Genomic DNA, 17,735 nt, shown 5'->3' with positions numbered 1-17,735 from the left:
ATCTGTAAACCAGTATATTTATTCAATCCTAAAACCAAGTACAGAATACAAACCTTTCACTGCAAGACATAAGCAACATTTTTCAATATTGGAAGGGTTATTTATTTCTACATGCTGGTTTCTCAAAGTCAGTGAAAGAAGAAACTATAAAAATGCTTCATTTGCATTAGAAAGTGTATGGCCACTTCACAATCATTTCTGATATATTTATTTGGTGCCTACATATAGGCATCTAGTGAGAACACCATCAAGGGCACAATCCAAAATGCCCTCGAATATTCCACGTGGTATCCAGCAGGCAACTCAGAGCACAGCTCTGGCTCTACATATGCCATGCAATGTTCCGAGCACTCTAATGCTTCTTAAATGCCACTAGCAACTTGCAATTGGACAACTGAATTGTACTGTTAATGTCAGTCAGAGGGATAAGAGCCTGTACCAAGAAAAAAAAAAAACAAACACACAACAAAAAACAGGTCATCCAAAATTATCAGCTCCAACTACTACACTACAAAGTTAGTATTACATCTCCTTTCTCTCCTCACCTTCCCAAGAAAGGCCAGGGATTCTTCTCTCCTCTCAGCCTGAATCACATCTGACAACCAAAAGGCTCCTTGTACAACTGAGGCTGCTCTGCTGTATGGGCTCCAATGAAGGAATGCGTAATATTAAAAGGGCTCAGAAAGCTCCACTGCTTTTATAATTTTAGCTAGTTACTTCTGTAGATGCATATGTTGTATAGCTGATGAAGAGAGTCAGTTCTGTTATTTCAGGGTAATTGAAATGCACTCATTGTGTGATATTAACCTGTTCTAAAATAAATTATAACTTTAACCAGGGAATTTTTTCATTAACAAGAACTGCTAGAATTCTGCTAACAACGACTTTGAATTGAAGATCTGCAGCAATAGTCCGCTATTGCTTTTACACAACTATTCCATTTCAGTGGTCAATTTAATATTTAGAAAGTTGATCTACATTTCTTATGGCTTTAAGTTAAAATCTTTAATACTGATACCAGTAAGCTAAACTGACAAGAGACCGGTTTAATAAATGAAGATTTTCACTGTAACTTACCAAGAAATAGCACAAAAAGTAACACACTTGGAGGTAAGAATAACAGCTGGATAAGCTTGTAAATAACTCATACAAGAAGACGTGCTGCAGAGTTAGGACTGAATTCTGCATTAACCTTTGCAATGAGTATATGTAAAGTTGAGAATCTGTAATTAAACTGCAGTGGCAACTTAACAATACAAGCTTTATGTAAAAGATGGGAAGCAAGGATTCCTTGAAAATTCCTTGTTTGTAATAATGTAAACAAACTTACATAAGATTTGTCTGTAAGAGAATTCAAGAAAACCTTAAATACATAACCAGTTTTCATGCCTGACATTTACAACCATATGGTTATTCAACGCTTATTTGCCTTGATTTTTCCAAGGGAGGAAGTGGAAGTTTATATCCCAATGGGGTTACTGTTCAAACCAAAAATTTCCCATTCTATTTTGCAACTCTTCAGATAATACTCTTCCAGCTGTTGCCAGTGATTGGAAAATAAGCCTGTTATTATAATTACAATATAGTAATATGTTAGTAAATACCAGAGAACATAAATACACCTCACACTAAAGAGAGAAGTATAGTCTTCTTGCTAGATGTCTTCCCATGTCTACCAACAAATGAGTCGCACTCGGCAGTTAACTTGGTTCTAAGCAAAAATGAAGACAGCAGGGATTTTAAAATGAAGTGCTTTTTTCCCCTTTCTCTCAACTGAAGAAAAGAGCTGATGGTATGATGGAGTCACTCAATGACAGGATGCGTTTCTGAAATAAGAAGGAAGGGGGTGCTTGTTCCCAGATATTTTAAGACTGTATATCCAGTCAAGCCTAGACCTACATCTGCACATAGAGACTACCACCCAGAAATACTGAACCCCACAAAGTGGTTTGATTATGTGGATTCAAATGCAATTGAGTGAAACCTCACTTAAAAGGGACTTGCTGGAAAAGGAAACAAGGTAAATATGTTTATGAATGTATTTTTTTTTTTTTAGACAGCTTACTGATTAAGACATAAGCTCATTGAACTGATTTGATATTTGCATTGTGTTGACATATCTACAGAAAAAGATCACTTCATTCAGAAACACTGATGCTTTCTAGTATCTGACAGACACAAACATTTGTTACTCTCATTTCTCTGAAAAAGGCATTTAAAACTTATTCACAGAGTTAGAGTTCATCTCTTGCTGTATTATTTGACATGAATTTCCATAGGGATGTCCACATTAGAAAAAAGTCAACAGAATACATACACCACAGTCAAGACAATAGGCCCCCCCAAAATTCTACCTCACATTTATGGCCAACTTCACTTTAAGTTTTTATTAAGAAGTGGTACACCACAATCCCAAACAAAAAATGGCATTAAATATTGAAAATACTATAAAGAGATTTTTTTGTTCCTATCAAATACATAAAAATACTAAGGATTTGAACCAAACTTTTAACTAGGGAATTAAAAAAAGGAATGTTGCAATACTTTTCAAATGTGCCATGCATAAGTTAATCTAGTTCTTCAGTAGACTGGGATTTCTATTCTTATATATCACACTTTATGCTAATGTTACCTGGGTAAAACAAATTGCATAATAAGCTAAGAGGATTTTCTGCAGAGGTACACTATTCAGGCTTTTAAATCCTAATACCCCTGCAACCACCCACATACAATGCTTATAAATCACCCAGCAACTAAAGCAGATACTGCATGAAGTTCCCTGATATGCAACAGAAAATGGAAGCCAACGTGGAGACCCAAAGGGCAATAGGATGACAGTGATGAGACACCAAATTCTGCTTAGCACACAACTTGAAAATTCTAAGCTTATGCGGCGCTATTTCTTTTTTCTAATGGAGAGTCTCTCCTTTATTAAACTCAGTCTTTTCCTACAGAATACAAGGTGTCCTACAGTCTATCAAGTTAATTGGTATATTGTGAATGTAAGAAAATGTTATCAGTAAGTAGACTCAAAAGGAGTACCTGATCAGCCTTCCTGTCTCTCTGTTCTTTTTATAGCCATTAATCCAAGTCTGACCAATAAAATCTCAGCAATACTTCAGCTTTAACTTACTATCTATTTGCACTGTGAAACTCAACATTTCCCTCTAGATAAGCAAGTGACATGATCAGTAGCTTTATGGAATTTAAATCTTGAAAACACCAGATAAAAGGTTTATGCTACTATTGTCTAGAAAAGGGTTCGGTCTCATTTAAAAGGAAAAGACAATTTAGAAATTCTGTTCGAACACCTCAAATATTTTGGCGTGTTAAAGTGCCTTCAAAAATTCACTTCAGGATACGTAAAGTAAGCTTACCACCAGAACTTCCCTTAGGATAAACCCAGAGACACATCTCTAATACCAGCTCTTTTGACCTCGTGGTAGACATTTAGATTTCCAATTATCTAAGTTAAAGAACTGATGTTTTCTCCTTGTTCTCTGTATGCTCTTCATTAGCCTCTTTCTACCCAAACTAAAAAGATTTATTACTGCAAGAGTTCACTGACCACACTCCCCATTCAGCTTGATATGATTAACAGTGTTTTTCCTCTGTGAAAGATGATCCTTTGACAACTTAAAGATTTAAAAATTAGTGGGTGTTTTTTTTTTCCAAGCTAGATTTCTCTAAAATCTAGCTATTGCCCCGAAAAATAGCTTGAAAACAGTAATTTAATCTGAAAGCTCAGTACTGAAGTTCCACAGCACTCCACAGTACACCTGCATCTTCCCCCACTCCCAGATATAGAGTCTACTGACCAGTGTGTCAGTACTAGTGACTTGCTTCAGATAACCAAGACTGCTTAAAAGCAAAGTCAAAAAACCCCTATTTATCTTCATCCAATATCACGAAGATTCCACTTAGAAGCAACATGGTTCTGATGCTAATGTAAAGGAGATTGAAAGAATACTGTGGCAGTATTGTTTGAAGTAAGCTTAGATCAGGCTTAAAACCATGCTAAGATTGTGATTCGTCTTGCCTAACTTAGACAGAAAGTTAAGACATATGTGAATGATCAAGCTCAGAGACAACCACAGAGAATGAACCTATGCTAAAAACAGGTGTCAGGGTATATATGCATAAGTCTTTCCTCTGGCAACAAACATTTTAGTCCCAGTTGCTTCTTCCTATCCCAGACTTCAGTTTGGTGTCCTTCAGTCACTACCTGGCAGCTGGTTTTGGCTGTGCTATAGAGACTAATTTTATCATACATTCTCCTCTTTCCACAGAATAGATAAACATCATTACTCTTTAACCCTGATGGAGTTTTAGCTTACTTTTGCTGTTAGCCTTAGCTCAGTTCTCTGATCCAGTTTTGTCTGTAGTCACTTAAAATTTACGCTACAATGAGGGGAAGGAAATAGAAAAAAATACACATTTTCATAAAGTTCTAGCCATATACAATTAGAAGAAAAAAAGTACTTCAAAGTACACTGTTTCTTATTTTATACATCCTGGTCACCTGAATTAACACAAGGGAGCAGGGTTTAGCAACCCTCCCAGTGCAGTTTGTGTTCCAGGTAGCAATTCCACGTTCACCTCCAAATTCTGACCAAACGTGTTGAGAGTCTTCTGCCTGTGAGCCAGGTCGTGCATTCATCTCAGTGTTACACAGATCAACCGCTATAATTCTCATCTCATTTATGCATGTATGCATGCCTATTTCTGTACAAAAGTATGTTCATTTGGTCTTGTGATTCAATGCAAATGATAATCCTCAATGCTAAACCAACTTTACTCTAGAGACTGAGCCACACACTGTTCCGTCCCATTTTGCAGAATTAAAGTGTCCTGGGTTTCTGGAATTGACATGTTCCAGCAAGTAGCAATTCCTTAAGCAAATCAAAAGAGATTCAGTGAGGTTTAGAGCAGTCAGGAGAGTCCAGGATCCTTTTTCACGTTATAACAGTAAAAATGAAGCCTAAGAAAGACCCTAAACTTGCACTACAACTTGCAGAAGGAAGGAGGAATATGCTGAAGTTCCATGGCCTAAAAATGTGTTCAATTTCTTATTTGCTATAAGCATATAAAACCAGCTTTTGTATATTTGATTTAGCTATACATCAAGCTTATTGTGTTCAGAAGTTTATAGTGCAGACACTGTTCCTGTAAGTTGAGATAAAACAAATGGTGAACCTAACTTCCCTCTTCTGCCCGCTGACAACCTGAATCAGGTAAAACCCTTCCTGGTTTGGCAACTAGTGGCCAAACTACAAATAGAAAGCTCAGAACAGTTAGTTGATTTCTGGTTTTGGTTGTGTAGTTTTTTTTTTTTTTTTTTTTTAAATCACTCAATATCAAATTTTACTGTACCTTTAGTGCAGTAACTCACCACTAATCTAGTGTATGTTGAGAGCAAACATCAACTTCAACAGCAAGATATCAATCCTTCTAGAATATCCCTGGCTACCAAGTGGTATTCATTCATTTTACAATTTAATGTTGGAAAATTCAGCTTATTAGTGGTCTATTTTGTCACCAAAATACTGTTTGTATTGTAACCTCCAATTATGGGGGTAAAAAAAAAAGCTAATTTCTGCCCTTATTTTAAGTCTCAAGACAGCAGAGTAAGAAGTAGTTCTGCTAGTTACTCTTAATTGCATGACAGCCAGGGAAAGAAGCAACCCACCAAGTATGAGTGAAATTGCTGTGCTAAGTGCCATCACTGGATGGTCTTGAAAGTCTTACTAAAGCTTAAAGAATTCTTTCACAAACTTTTGATAGTGGCATAACTATCAGTAACACTTTTCCCCTTTAATTCAACCAAGCCATATTTAAACAGGCAAAATGAGCCTCAAGAGAAAGCCACTGAATGGAATTCTGTGTTTGAAGCCTCAGTATTTCAGCAGGGCATGCAGACTTTGTACCATCTACACAAACCTATTTGGGATAGTGTGTTAATTCTCATGTAGGAGGAGAGAGTAGGTAGTGGCATCTGGGAGAAGTTTTCACTCAAAACTATGAAATATATTCTATACACACCATCTTACACATTAAAATCACATTCATCTAAAAGCATGTGTAAACAGTCATCACAGACAAGTGCACATGTGCACACATACACGTGTACACATATACACGCACACATACAAAAGTAGCATGCAATAAACAAGCAAACACAGGAAAACTTTGAAATGGTCAAAACCTGATTTTCACTAGTTCAGTGAAGACTGAACTGTCCATCTGAGATGCGTTAGCATCACTTGTCTGCATGATACCTAACCATTATAGCACACACTTGCTAATCTCCTCACTTTCAGTACTATATATGCTGCACTAACAGATCTCTTACCCAAGTTCTACAACTCTAATTTTGGAACCACAAGGATTCTCCTGATTTGCAGTTTGGTACAGCTGACCTCAACAAACCATGCAGTCCTGCTGGGAACTGGAGAATGTTATTGCAAATGCATTATTGCTGTAGAAACACCTCCAAACATGGCTGCATAGGTTTGGGTTTTTGTACAGTCACAGAGCTTCAGCATCAAAAGAGTTCCAGTTATGCAGTTAGGAGGAGTTTAATGATTTTTTCAGAACTGCCCTAGGATGGGCATGGAATGGAAAAAGGAAGAGGTAGTTACCTCCCCCACAAAGCCATGAGCCCAAGAGACTTTTGCCTATTACACACATGCCCATCAGTAACTTGCTTTATTTGCTGACAAAACTTTTACCAAAGGCTTTAGAGGTAGGATCCTCAAACAGTTTCCTGTGGCTGACCAGTGAAAATACTTCTGTCTCTTCCACCTGCCCTGCTAATTCACAAAAGGAAAAAAAACCCAAGATTCCTCAGAAGAATCTACCATGTGAGAGGCAACTTCCACATTGTAGGGTAAGCCAGAAGTGGTGCAAAAGTATTAGTCACTGGCTGAACTGTTGTCAAACAGCCTCCATTTTATGAATTATGTCAAATCAAGTATCCCAGTCACTAATATATCCAGTTTGTCATACAGTTGCAGGTTTCTCAGAAAATACTCCGATTGTAGGTTAAATCAGTACTTCTATTCTTCACCAGTATATTCTGTTGTCCCAATTGTTTTCAGGAGACAAGCTAAGATCCTCCCAGTACATAAGCATTTTGATTGCACACAGCCAATGGACCACATTTGGGACTCACTACCTGCAAAAGAGTCATGACTGCCTAAACATCATTTTTAATGGGGAAAAACTGACAGTCAGTTACACCTGAGGCAATTCCAACATTTGCCTACAGAAAAACAGCCCTTGTCAGGACAGACCATCAGTTCAACACCAAAAGTAACAAATAGGGCTAAGACAGACATCTACTTAATTCTTAAACTCTGCGATAGCTTCTCATCCTTCCATGTTTACAACAAAACAAGTTTCAATCACTCAATGCATTTGAGCTTAGGAAAAATCCACTCAAGAAAAATATCAGCAAGCTCAGCCTTGTTACTGAGCTGCAGAGTCAACAATTGGAGCAAGTATTCTGTCAGCTTCTTGTCTGGCAATGCTCCAACAAATTCTGATTTGGACAAATGCAAAAACAATCTTATATCCCTCTGATCCTGTAAAAGTTGAAGGATATTTTATAAGAAGATGTGCCAAACTGTTTCAGGCTTTCTAGCATACAAAGTACTATTGTCAACAGTCATAGGACATCTACTGTCAGTCACATTAGTGATTATAAAGGTATGGGAATTATGTTAAAATGGAGGAAAGGATAGTGAAACTTCTATTCCAAGGGAAAAATAAATAAATCTGAAGTCTTCAATGTCTGAATTGTTGGGTCAAAACACAGAGAGAACTGACATCTAGACTCTTAAATCATGCATGCAAGTAAAGTAAGTGGTAACAAACTTGTACCGTATTGGGTTTTCTACAGAAACAGTACATATTTGCATAAATTTATTATTGCAGCCACAAACAGGTAAAAAAGCTGCTACCACAGGGCAGCAAATACATTTGAAGCTCAAACCTGGAATCTCCATTGCAGAAGTGGTAAAAAAACCTACCAGTTTGCTTACAGCTTCCTTTAAGAGGCTACAGCTTAAGACCTGGCAATCCATTAGCAGTGGGCCATTTATGGAAAACTTTTCATCTTAACTAGCCAGTCTCATCTGGTGGCTTAGATATTTTCATTTTATCTTAAATGCTGGCTTCTGCTCCAGAAATTGGCATTATATCAGCAAACTAGCATCAAGTATAACTATTAGCTACAGTTAAAATGACATTTCTATTCCCCCCTCAGCAAATAGTTGGGTTTTGTTCTTTAAAAAAAAGAAATAAAAATTGTGTGCCTGATGTAGAACTACTACGCAAAAATGGATACCAGGTCCTCCCTCTGGTGTTAAAAGGTCTCCAAATGATGTTAAATTAGGAAATTGATGCTAATAGGAAAGCTGGCCTGCCAGAGGCCTCCTCCTTACGCAACCTACTTCTGTGACTATAGTTGTAAAACGAACTGCCTCACTTAAACTTTAAAATTCATTTTACCTCAAACAAGAATTTTATCTTCATGACTGGAAGAATCAGTGCACTCCAGCACATCCACACAGCAGCCCAGCACGCATTAGCACCTACAGGCTCTGTATTTGTTGTTGTCTTGAACATACCACAAGCATTTATGAAGCATTTTGGTAAAAGAGGAGTGCAAAAGTGATCGAGAGGCACTAATGTCTAAACTTACTTCACTCAGAAGGAAAGCCAATCTTGTGAGACACTGCAGAAGTTGAAGAAATATTTCTCATACAGCTGACATAAATAGCATGTGTAAGCAGCATTTAGTATCATTAACAGGTGGTCATAGTACTAGCAGTTCTCCATTTCCACACCGAGGTGTGACGCGTACAACTACAGGAATCACCAAGTAGGAACAGCAGATAAAGGCACGATGCATTGAAAGAATCACAAGATATGCCAGCACTTAGTTCTGGCCTTGACATTCAGAGGATTAATTCAAGATTTAAGACAGCTTTTTTTTTTTCTTCCCCTTTTTTTTTTTTTTTTAAATCATCACAATCAGCAGAAATTTGACTTCTAACTTTAAAACTAGACTTTTTAGAACTCAACTGTTCTACAAGGTGACGTGGCCTCTAAGTAGCAAAAAATACTTATTTTCCTAGTTTAGCTAACACTGAGTTACATGGGTATAAGCGTGTCACTGTACACAGATGTATTTTATTCTGTTATCATTTTCTTTCCAACTTCAGATGCATTTTCCTCACATAGCCTGGGTAATGATGCTGCTTATGTTCCAGCACTGACAGGTAGGGATGTCACGAGCTGTTGGCTAAAACACTCTGCACAGCTATCAGCAGGTAATAAGCCTTTCAGTTCACATCTTTAAGTTGCCAGTGCATTTGACATGGCGATAGTTTCTTCTCCCTCCAAAGTTTCAGAGAAATTGATGAGCAAGATGGATGCAGTGCCTCTTCAAGTGCTGCATTTCCAGTTCACTATATTTTATAGGCATTAAATTACGTAAGAAAGGTCTTTCTTACATGCACCATCACGAGAAGATAGACTGAAGTTCTATTTAGTTTTATGCAGTTATCTATTCAAAAATTCAGTTCCCCAAAGTAATACAGAACATTTCAACAGTTGTGTATTGTTTTGTCTTCCTTTCTCAAAACCAATCTTTCCAGAAAGCCCTATTTTGCTCAGTTTGATAAGTTTTCATTAATAAATGCAACCCCTGAGAAACAGTCTGCTCCACCACTTTCCAGACCTACGCACCTCACTACTGGTTGCCTATTTAAAGATTTTAATGAAACTTGATTTGCTATGCTCTAATGGCCACCCCTTCCAAAACACAGGGGATTACCTACACAGGTTACTTACATGTCTCTGTGCAAAAAGCCACTGCCCTAGAATTCCTAGAACCTGTGGAAGACCCAGTCATTCCAACCCACCTCAGAGCAGATGTGGAGCCACATGTTATCTCACCATCCACTACTATTACTCATTTTTTATTTTTCAGAAGCTAGCTTTAATAGCACTTAACCGCTTAAGGAGAATCTGCCATTTGTTTAACAAGTTACAGAAACTGAATGGATATGAGAAATAAGAGTGTAGTAAAAGTATAGAAAAACAGATTGGCTTCTACTGCTGCTTGATTTTAGCATTCTAATTTTACATTCTATTCATGAACTGTTCTGTCTGAAAGCCAGTATTACAGCCGGTATAAGAGGTTGTAAACTCCAATGGCAATGAAGTTTAGCAACTGAAATTATAAAATTTTTTCAAGTTATTCTACAAAAGCTCTAAGCAGTCTTATTTCAACATGAAATGTCATCAATGATTATGTAGATGTATAGCTATTCTTCGAAATGCACCTAACCCACAAGGACAACTTGAAATTAACATTAACATGAAGTGTCAGGTAAAGAATGTCCATCTTCCATACCAATCGTTATGAGCACTTTTTTTTTAAAAAAAAAAAAAAAAAAGGTATTTTGAAAAGGTCTCCTTAAAATCATGAAGTCAAGTACACTTTAAAAAGGAACCTTGGATAAAATACTTTATAGCAAATTGAGCAAAGACAGGCATCAGATTTTAGTTTTGTACTCCTATTAAGTCTGTTTTGCCCACATAATTTTGTCTGTAATATAATGCACAGTTTAAAATACATTATTTTACAATTGCCATTTACCCAAGAAGTGCAAGTCTGGTTAAAAGTGAAAAATTTGTTTGTTGTCTACATTGTAAATTTATAGCCTGCAGCATGCTAAAACAGAAAAAACCCTACAGATTAGACAACTTATTTTCTAAAGTACTTAGTTGCTTGTAGATATGCATTACCATACTACAAGGAGAGGTCTTCTAGCTCAACATAAAAAAGCCCCGTAAAAGTGCAAGTGATCCAACTGTCATTCGATGAAAGACAGATCAAGTTACGGGGCACCACACAAGGTAATAGTGTGTTTGTTTACAACATGATGCCATGACTAGACTAAAGGTGCCTCATGCTCTGAGGTGCTTAAACATTAACTGATACTGTTACTTTTAGGTAATTGAGATAGTATTTTCTTTTCCTGCCGTCTCTTGTCAAAAAGTTTCCTTCTCCCTCCAGCACAAAAGATTCAAGTTACAAAATCCTTTCATTCACAAGTTTATTCTGAATGGCATAAAACGGCACGGTGAGCACTTGCATTCTGTTTTGCACAAAGGAATAAACAATGCTTATATAGCTCAGCTGAAACAAACTTGAAATAATTATATAGAACACAGAAGGCTAACACATTTTTAGGGTCATGAGGCTCTACGGCCCCCTGTTGAAGGTCACCTGAAAGGGACACTAGTGCACTGAATTCAAAATTAAGTATCAGGCTATATTTAGAATGATTTTAAATGCCAGAAATCCTAAGATAATGCAATTTTTATTCAACTGTTAAACTTTCCTTAATTAAAAAAAGAGTAAAAAAAAAAAAGTCACACATACCATTACTAGCATACCTTTAGTACATGAATTAGAAGTGAGGGTGAAGTAAGGTCAAAGTGAATGCTTTCACATACCACCAAAAGCCTTAAACATAAGTGTTTGAGGAAATACCAACTTTCAGTTTCTCTAATAGAACAGTTGCACACTTTTCCCCCCATCCCAAAAAATAGTATCTTTGGACATTTGCTCTGAAAGTAGCTTTCCTACTAATTATACTTTTCAAATGCTTCTATTCTCAATTATGAACTCACTTTAAAATGGTGGATTTAACTCACTTCTGCAAAACAGCAGAGGCACATGTGTGAACCATGTAGCAACAACCGATCTCATCCAAATACAAAGTCCAAAATAAACATAATCTAAAGGAATTCAGGATCATCGTGTACATATGAAAGCACCTTTTAACATATTAGGTTTAAGTTAGTAAAGTTACAGCCTATTTCAGTATATTTTATATGCCCAGTTTCAGTAAAAGATAAATTAAAGCCCCTGGGAAAATGCATGCAGATTATGATTATGCAGATTAAGGAAAACAATCTTTAAAAGTCTAAGAGCATTAAGTGCACCAACTTTCCACTATATATGCCTCTGTGTAAACATCATACCTTATCTATGCTACACGGTTCTGTAAACTCTCCTAATTTTTGGTTCGCAGAAAACTACCTGCACAGTCTTCTACAACACAGAAAAATCAATTTATGGAACAGACTATCAAAATCCTGCCAGGTGAGGAAGAACTTGCATGTATATCCTGCAATCTGCATGGTTCTGAAGGTACAACTGACAACAACAACTTAATTGTATAAGAACTGAAAGACAAACCTGGACCTGCTGAAAAGCTTTCAGTCTCTTCTTGAATCTAGAAGGTAAAACAAAATCACATCCTCGAGCTAGCAATGCCAACTCCTTTCTTAGATCAGGATCTTGCCGCAAAGAAATTTCCTTTATCCTCATGCTTTCAGATTTCATATAATGTCTCTGTGTGCCAGTCCAGGCACTTGAGTCCCAGTAAATAGCGGAGCTGTTGTATTATCACACAGTGCCACTTAAAGCAGCAGCTGCGCCCGAGTTCTGTGATATTATAAGAGAGTCAGCTCAACTTCTCCTGCTCCATACATTAAAGGGAACTTGGCTGGAATCACAAAAACAGATTGGAAAGTCACTTCGGGGGCCTGCCCTTTCGTACACGCATTCCAAAGTCTAAATGGGACAGTATGGAAAAAACCAAACCTGTTTGGAGGAGCATCTATAAAAGCAGCTTCCAATTTTAAAAACGCAAGCCTGACAGGAATGCAGAGAGGCCAGCCGTGGTCATTTTGTAGCTTCCTCCTCCTCCCATCCCCCTCAGCTTTTCCTTCTGTCACAAAACACTCACTGTCTAGCTTCAATGAAGTACCTCATCAAAGGATAAGGCTTATTACGCAGCAATTAAATTCCTTTTAAGCTCTTCGGTCCTTTAGAAGGAACCCTATTACACTGAGAACATGAAGGCAATGACAGAAAAAGCTGCAGACAGGCTTTCAGAGTGGCTTACATAGTTTCATGAAATAGATTTTTTTACATTTATCTAGATTTAAATTACTGTATCGCAAGAATCTAATCATTCAAATGAAGGCATAGCAGAAATGAGGCAAGTGTTACTACAATGAAATGCTGCTTTAAATCCTGTTTTACAGAAAGCTACATTAGAAATATCAGTGATGAAAAAAAAAAAAAAAAGAGAAGTTGACAGGGTACTTTTTTTTTTTAACTTAAATAGGAGTTTTATAAACACTAACATCCCCATACTAGATTACATACCAGTCACATTTCAGTATTTCAGTAGCACCAGAGCCAACTACCACTCTATTTTCAGTTTATTGGATCTCAAATACATTTTGGGGGTGGGGGACATGTTTTAGTCCACAGCAATCTTCTTCCCAGAAACAGAAATCTGATAAGCTTTTCTGGAAATTAAAGTGACCTTTTGTCCTTCCTCCTTTACAATTTTAGGTACATTACTTGATAACTGGTAAAGTGTCATCGTTTTGGCGAACTGTTTTCATCCCTCATGCTTTAAATAAGACCACTTTCTTGATTACACAAAGATGTACATAGACCAAGGAATATTAAAACAACTCTTTCACCAGTAAGTTTGAGACTTCTCTTGCTGGACTGCATTATTTTACCCCCATGCTGTTATCTATAATCTTTAGCCCTATTCATCTATTCATAGCCATGCTGTCATGTAACAATATATCAAAAACCCACAGTAAATATCCTCATAAGATTAAGAAGAAAAGGAAACTATGGGAAAAGTACTAGTGAAATGTGATTTGTCTTAATTGGTCCTTTTTAGTTTATCTCACACTGTTAGAAAGTAAGTGATGACAAAAAGCCCGTTTTCTTGTTTTGAATTTAGTGTCCAGTTTTCCCCACCTGCTTCTTTACTGCAACTTGTTATGAAGATATTTATTTCTTTCGGAAGTGGAGAACAAGAAAGGAATTGACAAGACAAGAGTCAGACATGTTGTGGTTGGCATGACCAGACTATCAAACTGCATCAAGCAAAACTGGCTGTCACTCACTGTCTTTTAGGAAGATCAAATCAACTAACCTGTGATAACCCTTGGGCCACTGGGAAGCCAGCAGGGAGGTAGGCGCACAGCGCACAACAGCAGCATGCCTGGAACTTGAGATGAAGGACTGAGGTGTTAGAGTAGGAGAAGAATCCTACTCTGGCAACAGATACCCGTTCCAGACAAAGATATTTGGGGAAGGTCAGGAAGGTTGTATTGCAAGGCAGATTGCATTTCAGGTTAGGCAAAATAGGCCTTACTTAAAGAAAGGTATCTTGTCACCTAAATTGCTTTCTATTTTCACCCTTTTTCAGCAGGTGATGCACTCCCCTTCACTACTACGTTCACGGTCTTGTTTGAGGTGGCTGTAGTATGTCATTAAGATGACTGACTGCCACACGGACAGCTAAGCTAATAGACTGGAGCTGCAGTACACCTGAACCTGCTGAAGGAACCTCAGTAAAAAAAAAAAAAAAAAAAAAAAAAAAAAAAAAAAATCAGTGTTCTGAAATCGATTTTGGAAAAAGTCATAGATTTCCCTCCTTTTTCCAAATGGAGCTCAGAGTCTATCACCACTTAACCATCATATTATATTCAGTATTTCGAATATTCTGTATTTCATTGTTGTAATACTACTTCAGTGCATGAGATAAGTGTTAAGTCTACTCCATTATTAGCCTAATATTGTTTTAGCACTATTGTCACTAGTCTGGTTTGAAACCTAGTGGACATTTACACAGCTGTATGCAGCATAGTTGTCAAAAGTCTACAGGTTGCAATATATGAAGAATCTACATGCAATTGATCATTTATTTGCAACACATTGCAAGAGGTAAATACACTGGCAGCTATTAATCATCTTCTTTTCATCATCTGAATGGAAGAGAGTTTTGTATTGCCACATTAAGAAGATATAAGCATTTGTAAAGCAATGTGCTCAAGAACCCCCTAAGATCTGTTTTAATCTTTGCAGTCATGGATTAGCCATAGGGGAAAAGGAAAGTCATCTTCCATCCAAGATTGAGCTAGGAGTGTTCAGGTATAGTGTTACATCTATTCTAAATCTGAATTCCCTCCAGTGAAAGCTATGGCAAAATCTTTTCCTGGGTGAAGGGCTGGATGCCAGCCATGAAGCTGTTCAAGTATCCTGGCAGCTTATTATTAGCTAGATAAACAGAGGGGAAGATGCATGCTCAGAGCTTCCTTCCAAAGCTAAAGATACACACTATGAATGGATCTGACTCAAGGGACCGTGGCTAAAGAGTCTACCACTTTAACAGAGATCTGAACGTACACAATAGCAGTGTAATATTTATGTGGCTTTAACACAAAAACATTCAAGCAAGACAAAGATGAGGATCACTAATATTTTGGGTAATGTAGAAGAAATAGAAACCTGAAGAATACCTCAAAAAACCTGAAGCATTTGTCTACAAAAAAATGCAATTTATTGTCAGAAGCATACACTGACAGTAGATTTAACGTCTTAAGAGATTATGGGGAACAGACCTCGAGTCTTTGGAAAAAAAGCATCCAAGCATAAAGTTAAATACGTAATAAGATGTATACAGCCATACAAAGCCTGTAGTTGCTGAGGTCCAGTCTTTAACCCAGTAATTTGTGAACCAAGACAACAGAAAGCCTGTTTAGCCTTTGGAGACAGTTTAAATAAGGCTGAATGAGCAAGCCCAATGGCAACAGTGTGCAACCTAATAGAATCCCTCAGACTGTGATGCAGCAGAAATTAGAGCGGCTCCTGGGTTAACTGTGGAAAGAGAACCGTCAGATCTCTACAACAGTCAACTAAAGGGTTATGCAGCTAGAGTAACCCTTTCCAAAAGAAACTGATTAGTGAGGGGCAGAAAAGAGAAGTTAGGAGAAGATAACTAAGGCAAGGTAGCATCTCTATCAATATAGATAAAAGATGAAACAGCATGACTTAGTACTAAAGATTATTTCAGATGTTTAACGTGGGAAAAGGGCACTATTAGTGCAAGCAAATAGTTCAGGAAGATTTATACATATAAAAGTTAAGAAGCTAACAATGCTAAGTAAAACACAGCTACTATGAGGCAGGAAAGAAGAAATTGCATAAACACACAAAAAGAGACTAATGAAAGTAGCAATTCTTTGCTAGACCAGGAAAACAAGCAAACGATACAAAAGGCCCTGAAATGCTGGGTTCATTTTTCCTCCGCAGTCTTCACAGAAGATTGTGACTAGACTATCACCATTATTCGATATTATGGACTACCTGATCTAGAAATAACTCCTGATAGCCAGCCTTTGATCTACTGAAAGATGCTGAAACTAGATAGGCCCCATTATTTGCATAATAATTAGACATTTGATGCATAATTATTCGGTTTCCAACTCAGACCAAAGCTCCACAGTCAGACTGAACTTCTAACAAATCTAACCCAATTTCTGCAAAATGTATTGCATAATAGTAGATGCAAACAATGTCACACTTCAGTAAATGCAATGCTCATTGACTAGATGCATTATTTACACTAGTCCGGAGATCTTTAATCCTCCAGAGCAGTAGTAGCCTGTGGATCATTGTTGGAACAGCAGTTCTCAAGGTATTGAGTAAAATCCACAGAGAAAGATTAGAAGGCAATGTCTATCTCAGATTTGTTTTCTCACTTTGTAGGTCATAAAATCACAACTTGGGCAGGGTTGGTAGCATCTGCAATACCTTTCTGCTTAACACTATACATAGCAACATCCAGTGTTGACATAGTTTAAATAAATGTATCAATGAAGAATGATAGTGCTTCTTTTTGGAAAGAATACCAAACCTCCCGCTCAAGTCTTTAAAAAGGCCTTTGTAGGGGAAAACCTCATTATAGCAATGGACTAAAGTCTCAGATGTCCAAGTGTCTTATTTTACATTACTATGAGCAATAAACAAAAACATTCCCTTCTCAGGAGACTACAGTACATAGCAAGGTACTGAACTTTAATTTTAGTAAAGCAGGTCCTGCAAAACATGAAGTGTCTAGAGAATTGGAAAATACAAGAATAAATGGGAAGTAGCAAAGAAAATTCTGCTTTTTATCCATGTAACTCCCTAAGCAATCAAGAATATTAACATTTATCAACAAGGTGACCCACTTGGGGGTGAGGTGGAAACCCACTGATACTGATTTTTCTATATTGAATTAAAAAATATTGATTTTTATTTTCATTTCCCAACCCCCCGACTATCTTGAAATATGGATGCACAAGGTTGAAACCTATTCATCTTTATACTGATGGATAAGGAAAGGAATTTAATAGGATACAAATAATCAGCTTTCCCAGTTCTTCAGACACTTACCTAACTTGCTTCTTGCTAGTAACTTCCCATTTCTAACTGCTCTGTATGGGAAGGGAGCAAGAGGACAATGCACTTGTGAGCTAAACAAACCAACAGTGTTACTATCCATCCCTAACTCTTCTTTGGATGAGAGTCACCCCTTTTCAGCAGTACACTGGCAAAACCCAAGGGAGACAGAGTATACGTCTGGATCACAGAAGAAATCAAGGTATTATGATCATATCAAGCTATCAGCTACCTAAACTGATTGCTTTAAAGTTACTGATAGTGTTTTTTGTATGGTGTGCTGCAGTGATGAGCTGCTAGATGATGTCACTGTGTAGTTAAGAAATCTACCTTCACACGGAGAAACTGATCCTTTGGCCTTGGAATGAAGTTTATGTGAATCTGG

The 17,735-nt window shown here is 37.3% G+C and overlaps 1 protein-coding gene across 1 annotated transcript in view; it reads right to left on the bottom strand.

Annotated features, from left to right (window-relative positions):
• Positions 1-12,415, bottom strand: part of PPP2R3B (protein phosphatase 2 regulatory subunit B''beta) — a gene marked incomplete at its 5' end in the record, with an annotated part of 36,070 nt that extends 23,655 nt beyond the window's left edge. Inside the window, one exon of the mRNA XM_082492151.1 lies at positions 12,284-12,415. Coding sequence (XP_082348277.1) covers positions 12,284-12,415 — 132 coding nt within the window. The remainder of the gene's footprint in view (positions 1-12,283) is intronic.
• Between the last annotated feature and the right edge of the window lie 5,320 nt (positions 12,416-17,735).

Source organism: Vanellus vanellus (assembly GCF_965231255.1).
Source record: "Vanellus vanellus genome assembly, chromosome: 1".
Taxonomy (NCBI): Eukaryota; Metazoa; Chordata; class Aves; order Charadriiformes; family Charadriidae; genus Vanellus; species Vanellus vanellus.
The sequence above is the reverse complement of the archived record's forward strand: the minus strand, read 5'-3'. Positions and strand labels throughout refer to the sequence as shown.